Source organism: Tachyglossus aculeatus, unplaced genomic scaffold (genome assembly GCF_015852505.1).
Source record: "Tachyglossus aculeatus isolate mTacAcu1 unplaced genomic scaffold, mTacAcu1.pri scaffold_87_arrow_ctg1, whole genome shotgun sequence".
Lineage (NCBI taxonomy): Eukaryota > Metazoa > Chordata > Mammalia > Monotremata > Tachyglossidae > Tachyglossus > Tachyglossus aculeatus.
Window position 1 is genome coordinate 2280599 of NW_024045095.1, and position 18280 is coordinate 2298878.

The 18280-nt window shown below is 45.3% G+C and overlaps 1 protein-coding gene across 1 annotated transcript; it reads left to right on the top strand.

Moving 5' to 3' along the window:
- The first annotated feature begins 770 nt into the window (after positions 1-770).
- On the top strand, positions 771-5387 carry LOC119924197 (olfactory receptor 14A2-like). Its single transcript, XM_038743178.1, has 5 exons — positions 771-979; positions 1095-1227; positions 1321-1464; positions 5047-5115; positions 5280-5387. The coding sequence occupies exons 1-5, from the start codon at positions 771-773 to the stop codon at positions 5385-5387; spliced, it is 663 nt and encodes a 220-aa protein (XP_038599106.1).
- The last annotated feature ends 12893 nt before the right edge of the window (positions 5388-18280 follow it).

The following is an 18280-nucleotide window of genomic DNA, read 5'->3' on the forward strand; positions in this document are numbered from 1 at the left end:
TCTCTTGGTTTTCCTCCTATTTCTCTGACCAATCCTTCTCAGTTTCTTTTGCCGGCTCTTTCTCTGTTCCCCACCCTCTGACTGAGGGTAACTGTGCCTCAAGTCTCAGTTCTAATTTTCCTTCTATTCTCCCTCAACACCCATTCCCTTGGAGAACTCATTCTCTCCCTTGGATTCAATTACCATCTCTATACAGATGATTCCCAAATATGCATCTCCAGCGCTGATATCTCTCCTTCTCCAATCTCACATTTCCTCCTGCCTTCAAGACATGCCCTCCCTCCGCACACCCACCAAGCTAGGGTTCTTCCTCCCTTCAAAGCCCTACTGAGAGCTCACCTCCTCCAGGAGGCCTTCCCAGACTTTTTCCTCTCCTCGTCCCCATCCCCCTCACCCTACCTCCTTCCCCTCTCCACAGCACCTGAATGTATGTTTGTACAGATTTATTACTCTATTTACTTTACTTGTACATATTTACTATTCTATTTATTTTGTTAATGATGTGCATCTAGCTTTATTTCTATTTAATCTGACGATTTGCCACCTGTCCACATGTTTTGTTTTGTCGTCCGTCTCCCCCTTCTGGACTGTGAGCCCGTTGTTGGGTAGGGACTGTCTCAATATGTTGCCAACCTGTACTTCCCAAGCGCTTAGTACAGTGCTCTTCACACAGTAAGCGCTCAATAAATACGATTGAATGAATGAATGAAAGGTAGAGGAGCTATTGAATAGGGATAAAAGGATAGGAGCTATTCGACTAGTTCATAATAATGATAATTCATTCATCTGGGATCAATGTCACTGTGAAGACAGAATTCCTGCTGCTGGAATTCTTGGAAGCCCGGGAGCTGCAGCTGGTCTACGCTGCACTGTACCTCCTGGTCTACTTGGCGGCCCTGACAGGGAAAGTCCTCACCATCGCCGTCACCACCCTCGACCGGTGCTTCCACATCTTCACGTACGTCTTCCTCAGGCACCTGTCAGTTACCTTATCTGGCCTCGACCTCTGCCTCAACTCTGTCATCCGCCCCAGACCCATCCACAACTCCCAGAGCAATAATAACTCCGTCTCCTTCCTAAGCTACATCGCTCAGCTCTTTCTGTGGATCTTTTTTTATGGATTTTGAGTATTTCGTCTTCATGGCAATGTCCTACTACCGCTGCGCCACCATATGCCTCTCCCTGTGCCACAACGTCATCATGGATCGAGGGTCCTGTGGGAAGATGGCCTTCGCCTCATGGCTTAGTGAAGGACTGATTGGGTTCTTGTTTTCAGCTTCGACCTTCATGTCCTTCTGCAGGTCCAACTTTATCCCCCAGTTCTTCTCTGACCTCACCACTCTGCTGATGATTTCCTGCTCTGAGGAGCACGTTGCCATGGACGTGGGCATGACCAAAGGGGCAGCGCTAGCTGTTGCTTGCATCGTGCCCATTGTCATCTGGTACATCCGCATTTTCTGGGCCGTGCTGAGGATGACGGCCACTGAGGGCCGGGCCAAAGCCTTCTCCACCAGGCTGCCTCACCTCACGGTCGTCATTGCTTTTTTCTCTAACGGGACTTTCGCCTATCTCGAACCACCCTCGGACTCCCCCTCGATGCTGGGCCTGCGGCGTTCGCGTTCTACCTACACTGAGGTGGCCCCCGCCCTCAACGCCCTCATCTACAGCCTGAAGAATAAAAATGTGAAATCTGCCCTCGGGAGAGTCCTAAAGGGTACACTCTCCCAGTTCCCTCTCTGGCATAAAATGTCTGTTTCTTCGTGCCAATCACCCCAGCTGCTGTCAGAGGGATTGTCCAAGGATTTGTCCAGATTTACAGCCATTCTTCGGGTATAAAGACAGAATCCCAACAGGGAAGAGTTTCCTATGTGTGCTGCTGTGCCTGAGAAGACCCTTCTTCATGTTCGGGATTTAGAGAACTTTCCTTGATCCTCCATGGGAGAAATGCAAGGTACCCCTTGCAAGGTAGATTGTAAACGTCATGTAAGCAGGGAACATTTCTACCAACTTCGTTGTACCGTACTCTCCCAAGCACTTAGTCCCATGCTCAGCACATAATAAGCACTCAATAAATACTACTGCTTGATTGATTGCTTTAGACAGTGCTCCACACGGAGTAAGTGCTCAATAAATACTATTGACTGATTGACTGATTGATTAATATCTGTATCCTACTCTAGACTTGTAAGTATAGTCCTCTAATAATATAATTATAATTTTGGCATTTGTTAAGTGCTTACTATGTGCAAAGCACTGTTCAAGCGCTGGGGAGGATACAAGGTCATCAGGTTGTCCCATGTGGGGCTCACAATCTTAATCCCGATTTTACAGATGAGGTAACTGAGGCACAGAGATGGTAAGTGACTTGCCCAAAGTCACACAGCTGACAAGCGGTGGAGCCGGGATTTGAACCCATGACCTCTGACTCCCAAGCCCATGTGCTTTCCGCAGAGACACGCTGCTTCTCTAGACTTGTAAACTCACTGTGGGCAGGGAATATGTCTACCAACTCAGATACATTGTACTCTCCTAAGTGCTTACTGCAGTGCTCTGCATATAGTAAGCACTCAGTAAATACCATTGATTGATCGATTGCTTTGTACAGTACTCCACACAGAGTAAGTGTTCAATAAATACCAATGGTAAATTGTCTGATTGATTAATATCTGTATCCTCCTCTAGATTGTAGGCACATGAACAATAATAAAGATAATATTTATTAAGCGCTTACTATGTGTAAAGCACTTTTCTAAGTGCTCATTGTGGTCAGGGAATGTGAGGGAATGTGTGTGCCAACTCAGTTATTCTGTACTTTCCTAAGGACCTAGTAAGGTGCTCTGTACATGGAAAGTGCTCAATAAATGCCATTGATTGATTAAGTGATCAATTGATTAATTTCTCTATCCCCCTCTAGCTTGTAAGCTCATTGTGGACAAGTAAACCTGTTTAACAGCTCTGTATTACTGTACAATCCCAGGCATTTTGTACAGTGCTCTGCACACAGAAATCTCTCAGTAAAGACCATGGATTGATTGACTGATTATTTGATGAGGTGGGATGAGCCGGGATGGAGAAACGGGGTATACATGTGGGTACCAAGACCCAAGACACACAGTTGCCATTTCCCCAATTCCTGGAAGTTTGCCCCAAGAAACTCAAAACAGTTCAACTGTATCAGATCAGCAGTTACCCTTCATCCCGATGTATGCATTTACACTCCCAATTCTTACTTATTTATAGATTAACAATTGTATATTCAGTTAGTAATGGATCTACTTCATCCTGGCATTGGTGCCCCTCCTTGTAAAATCCTTACGTTCTCTGATGAGAATCACTGGTGTCTACCCTCTTCACTAAATTGTGAACTCCCTGATACTAAAATGTGCATGTCTTCCTTTTTTTGGAATTTGTTCAATGCTTAGTATGCGCCAGGCATCGTACTAAGTACTAGAGTAGATACAAAATAATCGGTCAGTTGGTCAATTGTATTTGTTGAGTGATTATTGTGTGCAGAACATAGTGGTAGGTGCTTAGGAGAGTACAATAATACAATATGAAAGATGCATTCCCTATCCACAACGAACTTACAGGTTAGAGGGGGAGATAGACACTAATGCAAATAATGTAAATAATGGATATGGGTATATGTCTCCCCCTTCTAGACTGTGAGCCAGTTGTTAGGAGAGTACAATAATACATTATAAAAGACGCGTTTCCAGTCCACAGTGAGCTTATAGGATAGCGGGGAAGACAGACGTTAATGGAAATGAATAATGGATATGGGTGGTATGGGGCTGGATGAAAAAAGAGAGCAAGTCAGGATACCACAAAAGGGAGTGGGAGAAAAGGAAATCAGGACTTATTCAGGGAAGGCGTTTTGGAGTTGCTGTGCCTTAAATAAGACCTTCAAGGTGGTGGGGAGAGTGATAATCCATCGGATATGAAGACGAAGGGCATTCCAGCTCAGGAACAGGATATGGGTGACAGGTCGGCAGTGAGATAAACTAAATCGCGGTACAGTGAGTAAGTTAACATTAGAGTAGTGAGGTGTGTAGCTTGGGTTGCAGCAGTGAGGTGAAGTAGGAGGGGGAAAAATGATTGAGTGCTTTAAAATCAAAGATAAGGAGTTCTGCTTGTTGCAGAAGTGGATTGCAAACCACTGGAGGTTCCTGAGGAGTGGGGAAACGTGGCCTGAACGCTTTTGTAGTAAAATGATCCGGGCAGCAGAGTGAAGTATGGACTGGAATGGAGGAGCCAGCGAGTTCAGCAAGGATGCTGATGCAGTCATCAAGGTCGGACAGGGTACGTGATTTGATTAATTTGGTAGCAGTTTGGATGGAGAGTAAAGGAAATTGTTTTAAGTAGTTCATTAAGTACTAAGTCAATCAAATTGAAGTGCAACAGAAGGACAAGATATATTCTTTGCAAATAAGGAGCTTACACTTCACCAAAGTTTTACAGGTGCTCGTGAACGCCTGAGTTCTAAAATGACAGATGGGAAAAAGAAATTTGATTGGAAAATCCTCCTGGATGAGAGGGGCTTCTCAGAGCGATTTGCAAATGGCGAGAAATGAGGTTTGGCAGGTTTGAAGGAGGTAGGGAGCACCAGGCAGGTGGAAGGGTACAATCCAAGGGTTGTAGGCAGGGAAGTTCAGAACGCTACACAGTAAGAAAGTCTTGGGGGATTGGACAGTGTGAACTGGGGTGTAGTGGGAGAAGCGAATGGGTAGGTAAGAGAGAGAGAGCTGATTTAGAATGGTCCACGATCTTTGCAATCTCTAGAGTTGAAACAGCGACAAATTATTAATCATGAATATGGAATGACCGTGGTCTGGTTTGCTGGTTCAGAGCTGTCCAGCTTCTCGGTGTTGTCCTACAACGACTACGCTGCCATCTGCATCTCCCTGAGCTGCGAGGTCGTCATGGCTCAAGGGGCCTGTGTGAAGATGTCAGCCGCCTCCTGGTGCCTCGTGGGCCTGTTTGCAGCAATGTGTTCAGCTGGGAGGTTCTCCCTGTCCTTCCTGCCGGTCCAACACCTTCCCCTAGTTGTTCTGTGACGTCCTTCCTCTGCTGAAGATCACCTGCTCCGAGAAGCACATCACCATCGACGCGACGGTAATTTAGGGCAGCCTTAGCTGTCGTCTGCTTCATTTCCATCATCGTCTCGTAAGCGTGCATCTTCCGGACCATGCAGAGGACGCCAGTCTCTGAGCGCTGGGCCAAAGCCTTCTCCATCTGCCTGCCCCACCTTGTCGTAGTCACTGCTTTTTTCTCTGCAGGTGCACTGTATCTACATGAAGCTGCCCTCAGACTCCTCCTTGATTGTGGACCCGCTGGTGTGCGTCTTCTATGCAACGATGCCCCTTGCTCTGAAACCCCTTATCTAAAGCCTGAGGATCCGGGATATGAAGGCCGCCTTGGGCATGATCCTCTACTTTGGGACAAAATGTCTCCTTCCTCGTGAAAATAATCTCACACCACCACTTAACCAAGGAATTGTTCTTGGACCTAGCTGTCCTACTGTGTTCATAGAAAACGCTGGACGTTGATGAATTATTAAAGTCTGGGAGGGAGGCGGCTAAGACCGAAGTAGGATGGACAATCCAGTTTTGGGGAAGCATCATGGCCTAAAGAAAGGGGAGTCGCTGTATGTTGTAAACTCATTGTGGGCAGGGAATGTGTTTAACAACTCTGGTAAACTGAACCCTCCCAATTGCTTAGTACAGTAAATCCAGTTCGGGGGCGGTTCTAATCCCTACTCAGCCACTTGTCTTCTGTGCGACCTTGGGCGATGCCACTTGACATCTCCGTGTCTCAGTTACATCATCTGTAAAATGGGGATTTAGACTGTGAACCCCATATGGGATAACTTTATTACCTTGTATCTACTGCACTGTGATTAGAACAGTGCTGGGCACAAAGCAAATGCTTAACAAATATCATAATTTGTTTTTCAAACTTTATCATGGCCTGAAGGAATGGGAATCGCTCTAGACTCTGAGCTCATTTTGGGTAGGGAACATGTCTACCAACTCTGTTATATTGAACTTTTCTAAGTGCTTTAGTACAGTGCTGAACCTAGAGTAAATGCTCAATAAATATAATAGATTGATTGAGACTGGAGTTCTGATGCCAGTACTGCTACTGGCCTTCTGTGTGAACTTGAGTCAGTGACTTAATATCCCGAGGTTCTCTCTTCCTCTTATACCTTGAGCCCCTTGAGGACAGGAATTGTGTCTCTACTGATTCTTTTGTTTCTCCTCCAGCAAGTGGAAAAATTTAGGCACACAACGTCTTAATAAATACAATAATGATATCATTATTAGCAATGACCATGAAAATGCAGTGATATGTATGCTATGTAGCATGACTCTGGGTGTGGGTATGAAAGTTAGAAAATGTGCAGAGGTATGGGAGAAGGAAGGAAAGGATGACTGCAGCTCCATCTGTCTTGTTAAATCCATCCTCTCTCATCAGTCCATTATTCCTTCTTTCCATCCATCCATTCTTCCAACCATTCATCTATTCATCCATCCATCCATCCATCCATCCATCCATCCATCCATCCAGAGCACGGGCTTGGGAGTCAGAGGTCGCGGGTTCTAATATCAGTTCCACTATTTGTCTGCCTTATGACCTGGGGCAAGTCACTTCACTTCTTTGTGCTTCACGTCCCTCATCTGCAAAATGGGGATTGACACTGTGAGACCCATGTGGGACAGGGATTGTGTCCAAACTGATTAGCCTGTATCTACTCCAACACTTAGAACAGTGCTTGGCACAGAGTTAAGCGCTTAATAAAAACCATAATTATTACTATTATTATTATCAACGGTATTTATGGACCTTATCCTGAATGCGAAGAAGTGTAGTATGCAATCAGGAAAGGTGAAAAGAGATAAAACTGCATTGTTCCTGTTCTCCAGGAGATTATAATCTAATGGGGGAGATAGACACAGAGTAAATTACGTAGAGGAGGAAGGGGAGAAGAGAAAGATGAGAAAGAGGATTCAAGGATACAGTTTATATAGTCAGTATGAACAGCACTTAAACGGATTTGCAATCAGGACAAATCAGAAGAAGCAGCGTTGCCTAGTGGGTAGAGTGCGGGCCTGGAATTCAAATGGACATGGGTTCTGATCCCGGTTCCATCACATGTCTGCTGTTTGACCTTGGGCAGGGTCGCTTAAATTCTCTGTGCCTCAGTTCCATTATCTGTAAAACGGGGTTTGAGATATCAGCCCAACAGGGAACGTGGACTCTGTCCAATCTGATTAGCTTGTATCTACTCAAGCACTTAGTATAGTGCCTGATACATAGTAAACACTTCATAAATATCATAGGAAAAAGTTACAGTTGGCTGGTTAACTGACAGACGGAGGTCTCAGGTTTTGAATTAGACAAAGATGATACCAACCACAGTGGCTTAAGACTGTCGTTGACAACAGGAATCGTTGGGACGCTGGGATGTGGATACCGCTGGTTCCACGGAAACCCCGAGGGCCGGCACTGTCGCTGATGCTGCAGGGACAGTGCCCTTGTTTCTCAGGAACCTCAGGAACCACGTGACCAGAGGGTGCTTGGCTTGTCCAGGCCACGAGGTCCTTCGGCAGGGCCCGAGCCATACTCCAGGGATCCCCCTCAGAGCAGCTTCTGCTTTATCTACAGGGATGGGGGCTGTCTGGAGAGCTTTTCAGGTTCTGAAGGAGAGCAGAGAGGGATCAAAGGCTCCACTCTGTTCCTTCCTGGATGACTGAACCAAAGAGTCTGAGGGGAAAGAGGGGACAAGCCCAGCCCTGCAGAGGCCAGTAACCCCCAGCCCCACGACGCCACGGTGAGAGTGATGGGGGTGAGTTGGATGGAAGGGAAGCGGGAGACGAGGATGAGGATGGGCCACTAAATGAATCCACTAAATGAGGATGGAAATGACTTGATTCCCTCTTGAGTTAGGTGAAGTAGGTTTAGAGAGCTAGAAAATGAATCGAGGAAGCTGGTTGGAGGAGGGGGGATCTTAGCAGTGCTCAGAATTTGGAATGAATTGTGTTCTCTCTGATTGTGAGTGGATAAGGGAGGTTAGGATGGAAAGGGAGAGTCGATCATGAGTAACAACTAGAAAGTTTCTATGAGACCTGAGAAGACGAGCTGAACGATGGAAAGGGGGTGAAGGGCAGTTATAGGGTGGAGAGTCTTCAAGCCGATTGTGAGTTTTTATTGCTTGTGAAAAGGCACAACTTGTTGTGAGAGGAGGCTGAGGAGCGGGGCTATGTAGGCTGAGCGATGCTTCATCAAAAGACTGGATGAATGATGAGGTATGATTGTGTCTGTGTGACTACTAGTGTGAATGAAGATATGTGAGCATATGGAACCATTTTGGTTTATATGTGGGTTTCATTTTTGTTGTTTGTTCTATGGTATCGCTAAGGGCTTATTATATGCCAGGTAGTGTACTAAGCACTGGGGTGGATGCAAGCTAATCAGATTGGATGTAGTCCACGCCCCACAGGGTGCTCACTGTTGTAATCCCCAATTTAAAGACGAGGTAACAGAGGCACAGCGAAGGTAGGTGACTGGCCGTAGGTCACACAGCAGACAAGAAGAGGAGACAGGATTAAAATCCAGGTCCTTCTGTCTACCAGGCTCATTCTCTGTCCACTAAATGGATGAATTAATATACAAAGGCACTTCTCGTTTAACTATAAAACCACCGAAAAAATTTCACAATAGTCATGTACATATATTTCTGTTAGCTGACCTCTTCTATCCACTATTCATTTTAGTTTCAGTCTCCTTAATCAAAAATAATACTCTTGATATTTATTAAGTGCTTACTACATTCCAAGCAGAGTATTAAGTGCTGGAGGAGACTCAGGACAATCTAGTAGAACCCAGTCTGTGTCCCAAAAGGGATTCACAGACCAAGTAGGAGGGAAAGCAGGTATCGAATCCTCATTTTACTATTGAGAAAACTGAGATGTACAGAAATTAAGTGACTTTCCATGGCTATGCATCCGACAATTTGAAAAGTTGGGATTAGAACCCAGGTCCTCGAACTCCGAGGCCTGGATTGGTCCCAATAGCAGCCTGTTTGTTCACAGTTCAAAGCTCGGTGCTTCCAATAGAATGGAAAATGGAAGTTCTTTAGGGGCAGTGATCATATGTACTAATACCATAACGTCTGTAGGTACGCAGTAAATAGAATTGATTGACTTAGTTTCCCTTCACCCCTAACATCAGAGTCTCTAAACTGAAGTCCTCCCTCTTCCTTCCTTCCTTCCTTCCTTCCTTCCTTCCTTCCTTCCTTCCTTCCTTCATTCAAACGTATTTATTGAGTGCTTACTGTGTGCAGAGCACTGTACTAAGCGCTTGGGAAGTAAAATTAGGTAACATATAGAGACGGTCCCTACCCAACCATGGGCTCCCAGTCTAGAAAGGGGAGACGGACAACAAAACAAAACATGTGGACAGGTTTTAAGTGGTCAGAACAAAGTAATTAAAGCTAAATGCACATCATTAACAGAACAAATAGAACAGTAAATATGTACAAGTAAAATAGAGCTATAAATCTGTACAAACATATATCCAGGTGCTGTTGGGAGGGGAAGTAGGTAGGGCGGGGGGGATGGGGAGGAGGAGAGGAAAAAGGGGGATCAGTCAGGAAGGACTCTTGGAAGAGGTGAGCTCTCAGTAGGGCTTTGAAGGGAGGAAGAGAGGTAGCTTGGCAGATGTGTGGAGGGAGGGCATTCCAGGCCAGGGGGAGGAGGTGGGCCGGAGTTCGGAAGTGAGACAGGGGAGAACGAGATACAGTGAGGAGGTTAGTGGCAGAGGAGCAGAGGGTGCGGGCTGGGCTGTAGACAGAGAGAAGGGAGGTGAGGTAGGAGGGGGCGAGGTGATGGAGGGTCTTGAAACCGAGAGTGAGTAGCTTTGCTTGATGCATAGGTTGACTGGAAGCCACTGGAGATTTTTGAGGAGGGGAGTAACATTCCCAGAACGTTTCTGCACAAAGATGATCCGGACAGAAGTGTGAATTACAGACTGAATTGGGGAGAGGTAAGAGGATGGGAGATCAGAGAGGAGGCTAATGCAATAATCCAGTCCAGATAAAATGAGAGATTGAACCAGCAAGGTAGCGGTTTGGACGGAACCGAAAGGGCAGATCTTGGCGATGTTGTGGAGGTGAGATTGGCTGGTTTTGGTGACGGATTGGATGTGTGGGGTGAACAAGAGAGCGGAGTTGAGGATGACACCAAGGTTGCGGGCTTCTGAGTTGGTAAGGATGGTAGTGCCGTCTAAGTGACAGAAAAATCAGGAAGAGGGCAGGGTTTTGGAAGGAAGATAAGGAGTTCAGTCTTGGACATATTGAGTTTTAGATGGCGGGAAGACAGCCAGGTGGAGATGCCCTGAAGGCAGGAGGAGACAAGAGCCTGAAGGGAGGGATAGAGAGCAGGGGCAGATATGTATATTTGGGCGTCATCAGCGTAGGGATGATACTTGAGGCCGTGGGAGCCAATGAGTTCACCAAGGGAGTAAGAGTAGATAGAGAACAGAAGGGGACCAAGATCTGACCCTTGAGGAACCGCTACAGTAAGGGGATGGGAAGAGGGGTAGGAGCCCTTAAAGGAGAATGAGAATGAACAGCCGGAGAAATAAGAGGAGAACAAGGAGAGGACAGAGTCTGTGAATCCAAGGTTGGATAGTGTGTTGGGGAGAAGGGGGTGGAACACAGTGTCAAAGGCAGCTGAGCAGTCCAGGAGGATTAGGATAGAGTAGGAGCCATTGGATTTGGCAAGAAGGAGGTCACTGGTGAACTTTGAGAGGGCAGTTTCGGTGAAGTGTAGGGAACGGAAGCCAGATTTGAGGGGGTCAAGGAGAGAGTTGGCGTTGAGGACTTCGAGGTAGTGGGTGTAGACGAACCGTTCTAGGAGTTTGGAAAGGAATGGTAGGAGGCAGAGTAATACTTAGAAGGGGAGGTGAGGTCAAGAGAGGGTATTTTAGGATGGAGAAGACGTGGGCATGCTTGAAGGCAGAGGGGAAGGAACCAGAGGAGAGTGAGAGGTTGAAGATGAAAGTTAAGGAGGGGAGGAGGGAATGGGCGAGAGAGTTCATAATATGAGATGGAATGGGGTCTGAAGCACAGGTGGATGGAGTAGAACTTGAGAGGAGGGAGGAGATCTCATCTGAAGATACTGCTGGGAAGGATGGAAGAGTAGCACAGAGGGCTGAGAGTAGGGGGGTTGGAGAAGGGGGAGGAGTGACTTTGGGGAGCTCAGACCTGATAGAGTTAATTTTACTAATGAAGTAGGGGGCCAGATCATTGGGGGTGAGAGATGGAGGAGGGGGAGGAACAGCGGGCCTGAGAAGGGAGTTTAATGTACGGATGAACTGACGGAACTGATGGGAATGGGTGTCAATAAGAGAGGAGAAATAGTTTTGTCTAGCAGAGAAGAAGGCAGGGTTAAGGCAGGAAAGGTTAAACTTGAAGTGAACAAGTTTGGCCTGGTGTTTAGACTTTTACCAGCAGCGTTCAGCAGCTCGAGCATAAGAGTGAAGGAGGCGGACAGTGACAGTGATCCAAGGCCGTGTGTTAGTGGTACGAGAGCAGTGAAGGGAAAGGGGAGCGAGTGAATTGGGTTGAGTAGAGAGGGTAGAGTTGAAAGCAGTAATCTGGTCATCACGATTGGGTAGAGAGGAAAGGGAGGCGAAAAGGAGGCGATGTGGGGTGTGATGCGCAGAGAAAGATGGATGGGGTCGAGAGAGCGGAGGTCTCGGTGAGGTAGTGATATAGATTTACAGGGGAGAGGAGTGTGAGTGAGGAGGCATTTGAGAAGGTTATGATCAGAGAGAAGGATTTTAGAGTTGGTGAAGGTGGAGATAGTGCAGCGGTAGGAGATGATGAGGTCGAGGGTGTGACCAAGATGGTGAGTGGGCGGGTGGGGTGGAGCAGGAGGTTGACAGCGTCAAGGAGAGATAGAAGACGGGCGGCAGAGGAGTCACCAGGAACATCTATGTGGATGTTGAAGTCTCCGAAGATGAGTGGGCAAGAATAGACATCATTCCCCAGAAATGTTTAATATCTCCACGGTGAACTCAAAGATCATTTTGAATTCAGTAACTGTCTCCTCTCCTTAGAGAATCACCTGGAAGTGTCCTATCCATTCCTTCACTCATGCCATCAAATGACTAACTTTGGCTCTTCCGTGTTCCATTGCAGAAAGTCAGTGCTGCCTCCTAAGAATGCCCAACGTCTCCACGGTGAGGGATTTCCTCCTGTTGGGATTCTCGGTGATCCGGGAGCTGCAGCTGGTCTACGCCACGCTATTCATCCTGGTCTACCTAGAGGCCCTGACAGGGAGTCTCCTCATAGTCGCCCTCACCGCCCTCGACCGGTGCCTCCACACCCCCATGTACTTCTTCCTCAGGAATCTGTCCGTCATCGACCTCTGCTACATCTCCATCACCGTCCCCAAGTCTGTCGTCATCTCCCTGACCTATCTTAGATCCATCTCCCACCTGGGCTGTGCCGTCCAGGTCTTTTTGATGTTTCTGTTTGGTATTTCAGAGCTGGTCGTCCTCACGGCGATTTCCTACGATTGCTACGTCGCCATCTGCCGCCCCGTGTGCCATGAGCTAATCATGAACAACAAGGCCTGTGGAAATATGGCGGCCGCTTCCTGGCTCAGCGGGGTGCTGTTTGGGGTCTCATTTGCAGCTTCGTCTTTCTCTCTGAACGTCTGTGGATCCAACATCGTCCAGCAGTTCTTCTGTGACTTCCCTTCCCTGCTGAAGATCTCCTGCTCAGAGGACCACGTCGCCATCAATGTGAGCATCATCGGTGGGGTAGCTTTAGTTGTTGTCTGTTTCGTCTTCATCATCATCTCTTACGTGCGCATCGTCCATGCCGTGCTGAAGATGCCGGCCACCGAGAGCCCGGCCAAAGCCTTCTCCACTTGGCTGCCTCACCTCCCCGTCGTCACTTTCTTCCTCTCTACTGGAGCGGTTGACCATCTCAAGACCATGCTAGACTCCCCCTCGACCCTAGACCTGCTGATGTCTGTGTTCTCAACCGTGGTGCCCCCCCCCCGCCCTAAATCCCCTCATCTACAGCCTAAGGAAGAGGGACATGAAGACCGCCCTGGGGGGAATCCTAAAGGGGAGATTCCTCATCCTCCTCTAAGAGACAAAATGTCTGTTTCCTTTTGTTGACTATCCCATTCCTCATCAAATTTCTGACCGTGGGGGTATCCATATAAAGAGCTGTCCAAAGAGAAAGTCCACCGTCTGAGGATTTGTCAGTGTCTCTCCCCCTTCTAGACTGTGAGCCCGCTGTTGGGTAGGGACCGTCTCTATCTGTTGCCAACTTGTACTTCCCAAGCATAACTTTCCAAGCTCTGCACACAGTAAGCACTCAATAAATACGATTGAATGAACGAATGAATGTTGATAAGCCAGATGTGACTGTAAGCCCTGTGTGGGCAGGAATTGTCTCACTTTATTCTGAACTGTACTCTCCAAGCGCTTAATGCATGTCTGTGCACAAAGTAAATACTCAATAAATAGGATTGAATGAATGAATGAATGAATGAATGAATGAATGACAAGTGATTGGTTGGGCAGCACTATGGCTTAGTGGAATGAGCATGTGGCTGGGAGTCATAAGACTTGAAATGTCTGCCCAGTTCTGCCACCGGCCTGCTGAATGATCTTGGTCCAGCCATGTAACATCTTTGGGTCTCTTTGTAAAATCGGGATTCAATATGTGATCTCTCCTTCCCTTACAATCTGAGCCCCTGTAGGTCAGGAAACCTGTCCCATCTGATTAGTTTGTTTCTACTCCAGCACTTGGCAGTCTTTTGCAAATAAATTCTTAATATTTAAATAATGATATTGTTGATACTACTACTGATAATAACTGTAACTCTATGAATTTTAAGATCATTCTTGGTGATTATGAAAGTCAGAAATTCGGAGGGTTACAAGGGATGCTGTCATGGAAACTGTTCCTGACATTTGAATGCCTGTTTACTTGTTTTGATGCCTGTCATTCATTCATTCATCCATTCCTTCAAGCGTAATTATTGAGCACTTACGGTGTGCAGCGAACACTAAGCGCTTGGGAAGTACAAGTCGGCAACATATAGAGATGGTCCCTACCCAACAACGGGCTTACAGTCTCTCTCTTCGAGACTGTGAGCCCGTTGTGGGCAGGGATTATCTCTATTGGAATTGTACTTTCCAAGTGCTTAGTACAGTTCTCTGCACACAGTAAGCGCTCAATAAATATGAATGAATGAATGAATTTGCCTGATCAAATCCTTGCTTCGAATCCATTCGTTCATTCATCCATGCATCCATCCATTCAACCTTCAACCCATGCATCCATTCATCCATCCATAATAATAATAATAGTGGTATTTATTGAGCGCTTATCATGTACTAGGCACAGTAATAAGTGCTGGGGCAGATACAAGCTAATCAGCTTTTACACAGTCCCTATCCCACATCGTGCTCACAGTCTCAGTTCCCATTTTACAGATGAGATAAATGAGGCACAGAGAAGTGAAGTGCCTTGCCTAAGGTCAACACCGCAGACATTCCACCCTTTCATCCATCCATCTATCAATTCATCTACCCACCTACCCTTCCATCCATCCATCCAACAACCCATCCATGAATCCATCTACAAATCAATCCATCCATCAATCAATGATATTTGTTGAATGCATCCTGGGTGTAAAGTATTGTAGTGAACACTTCAGAGAGATCAAAATAAATTAAACACCATTCCTGCTTTCCAAGAGCTTAAAACCTAACAGGGGAGATAGACACAGAGTTAATTCATGAGAGGACAGAGAAGAGAATGGAAAGAATGGTAAATAGATGACTATTTTCTTAAAGAATACATTCTATTAAAGCCACTATGTACAAAACTAGAATGTTGGGTGTGAGTGCAAAAATGAAGAAGTCGTCTAAGATGTTGATTGGAAGTTGGGAGTAGATGACTTAGGGAGAAGAAAAGTGAATCGTATGAGGCATCCTGGAAGTGGTGGGAAGACAGAGGGGTTTTGCAGATGGGGAAAGCTGTGCTCTGATGGCTGGAAGGCTGGAAGGGGGAAGGAGGAAATGTGGGCTGGCAGATTATTTCTCCATATTCCATCACTGAGATATTTTGAAAGGGGACAGGGCCATTCAGAGGAGAGAATGCAATGACCTCCTTATCCCCAGTTTGGTACAGTGTCTCAGCTCTGCGATAGAAGAGGACAAACACTAGGCTACAACCTGTTCCTTCTGAAACCAGGGATTTTCCCGTCGTGTCCACCCAGCCAGTATCAGTGTTCCCTTCCCATCACTCCATTCTCAGAACCCCTCAGCTATTCCCAAACCTATAATAGTAATAACAATAATAATAATCATATTTGCTAAGCACTCACCATGTGTCAATCATTGCTCTAAGCACTCAGGTAGATGCGTAATCAGGTTGTCTTATAACCTGTCTTATAATAAGACCAATAGTTTTATTGGTGGTAACAAAGAAATTTGCTTCAAGCAAAGAATATCCACTTTGGTTTCCCTAGCTAAGGTGGTCTTCAGGGCCACAAAGGAGAACATTTGAAATGAAAAAGAGGAAATTTGCTATAAGAGGAAAATCTCCTGCTGCAGTTTCTCTACCTAACGTCTTCAAGGCCTGAAAAGACAATATTTGGGGTTAAATAAGGAGACTTTTGCTTCAAGCGCTTAGTACAGTGCTCTGCACATAGTAAGCGCTCAATAATACGATTGATTGATTGATTCAAGCAAAATCTCTCCTCCTTATTTTTCTACCCAAGGTCTTCAAGGTCTCAAAAGAGAGTATATGAGGTGCCAAAGAAGAAACCTGCTTCCCTGCACATGCATCCTCTGGTCCTTTCTCCATTTCGGGCATTCAGTGTCTTTTAATTGAGAATGAATAACAGAATATTTGAGGCAAAAAGGGAGAAACTTTCTGCATGTAAACGATCTCGGCCTTTCTTTCTCTGCCTGAGGATTTTGAGGCCTCCGAAAGAAGGCATTGGAGGTGACAAAGAAGATTTGTCTCATGCATACTATCTCCAATTTGTGCTTCTCAAAGGTCTTCAAGACCTCAAAAGTGAATCTTTCCAAGGAAAAAGGGGGATTTAGACAAATCATTTCCTGCTTTCATTTTTTATCACTAAGTTCTTGAAAGCCTGAAAAAATGCGATATGACTTTTTTTAAAAAGGAGAATTTTACTTCATCAAAAAACTGTCCTGCTTATTTGTCCACCTTAGGTCTTCAAGGTCTTCGATGGGCACGTAAGAGGTGAAAAATGATCCATTTGCTCCATGCAGACAATCTCTAGCTTTAATTCCTTTAAGGCCTTCAAGGCCTTACAAGAGAATGATTTAGGTGAAAATGGAGAAATGTGCTTCATGTGGCAGATATGTCTCCTGTTCATTACTCTAATTCAGGCCTTCCAGGCTTTGTCACTGAGAACAAAAGTTTAAAAGGAGAAATTTGCTACATGCAAAACATCTCCAGCTTTTATTTCTCCATCTGAGGTCTTCACGCCATCCAAAGAGAATAGTTAAGGTGAAAACAGAAATCTGCTTCATGCAAAACCATCTCCCGCTTTCATTTGTCTAAGTCTTCAAGACCTGAAAAGAGGATATTGGAGATGAAAAAGGAGAAATGTAGTTTGTGCAAAGACTTGTAGCTTAGATTTTTTTCTGAAGGTCTTCAAGGCTAGCAGAGAGAATATATGAGGAGCATAAAGAGGAATCGGCTTCATGCAAACCATCTCCAGCTCTTACATCACTGCAGAAGGTCTTCAAGATCCGAAAAGAGAATAGGTGAGGTGAGGAAGGGGAACTTTGTTCAAGAAAATCATTCCCAGCTGTTACTTCTCTTCTTAAGGGCTTCAACGCCTTAAAAAGAAAATAGTTGAGGTGAAAAAGGAGAAATTTGCTTCCTGCAACGACCTCCAGCTTTTATTTCTGTATACAAGGTCTTCAAAAAGAGAATATCTTAGGTTTAGAAGGGGAAATTTGATTCATACAAACCCTCTTCAGCTTTAATTTCTGTGCTTAAGATCTTCAAGGCCTTAAAAAAAATATGAGGTCAAAAGGGAGAAATTTGCTTCCTGCAAAGACCTTCAGCTTTGCCTTCTCTATCCAGGGCCTTCTAGGCCAAAAGAGAGAGTATTTGAGGTGCATAAGGAGAAATTCGCTTCATGAAAACTGACTTCAGCTTTTACATCTTTGTCTAAAGTCTTCAAGGCCTCAAAAGCAAGTGTTTTAGATTAAAAAGGAGAACATTTCCTTCTTGCAAACAACCTCCAGCTTTGATTACTGTATCGAGATTCTTGAAGTCCAGAAAAGAGAATAATTATGATGAAAAAGGAGAAATTTGCAGCATGCAGAGAGTCTGCAGCTCTGATACCTCTTCCAGGTGTCTTCAAGGCCCTGAAAGAGTATAGTTGAGGTACAAAAGGAGAAGGGTCAAGCAATCTCCCAGTTAGTATGTCTCCAAAATCTTCAAGCCTTTCAAAGTGAATATATCTAGTGCAAAAGGAGAAATTTGCTTTATGCAAACAATTTCCTGCACTCATTTTTCTAAATCAGATCTTCCAACCATGAAAAAATGATATGTGGGGTTCAAGAAGGAGAATTTTGCATCAAGAAAAAGCTGTCCTGCTCATCTATCCACCTTAGGTCTTCAAGGCCTTTCCAAGAGAATATATAAAGTGAAAAGGGATTAGTTTACTTCAGGCAAACAATCTCCAGGTGTGATTTCTGTAAGGTTTTGGTCTTCAAGGCCTCCAAAGAGAACATTTGAGGTGAAAAAGGAGAAATTTGGTTCATACAAGCCAATTCTAGTTTTGATTTCACTAAAAGATTTCAAGGCCTCCAAAGAGAATATTTAAGGTGGGAAAGGAGAAATTTGCTTCATGAAAGCCAAGTCTAGCTTTTATTTCTCTAAGGTCTTCAAGGCCTGAATAAATAGTATATCTGGTGAAAAAGGATGAATTTGCTTCATGCAAACAATCTCCAGCTGTTATTTCCCTATATAATGTCTTCAAGGCAGAGCTTCAAGTGCAGATACACTTTGTGTGCAGTAGTCCACCTCAGGCCTTCCAGGTGTAGTAATTGAGAGTATTTGAGGTGCAAAAGGAGACATTTGCTTTATGTAAACCATCTCTAGCTTTTACTCCTCTGTCTAAGGTCTTCAAGGCCTTAAAAGAGAATATTTGAGGAGGAAAACGGGAAAATTTTCTTCATGCAAACAACC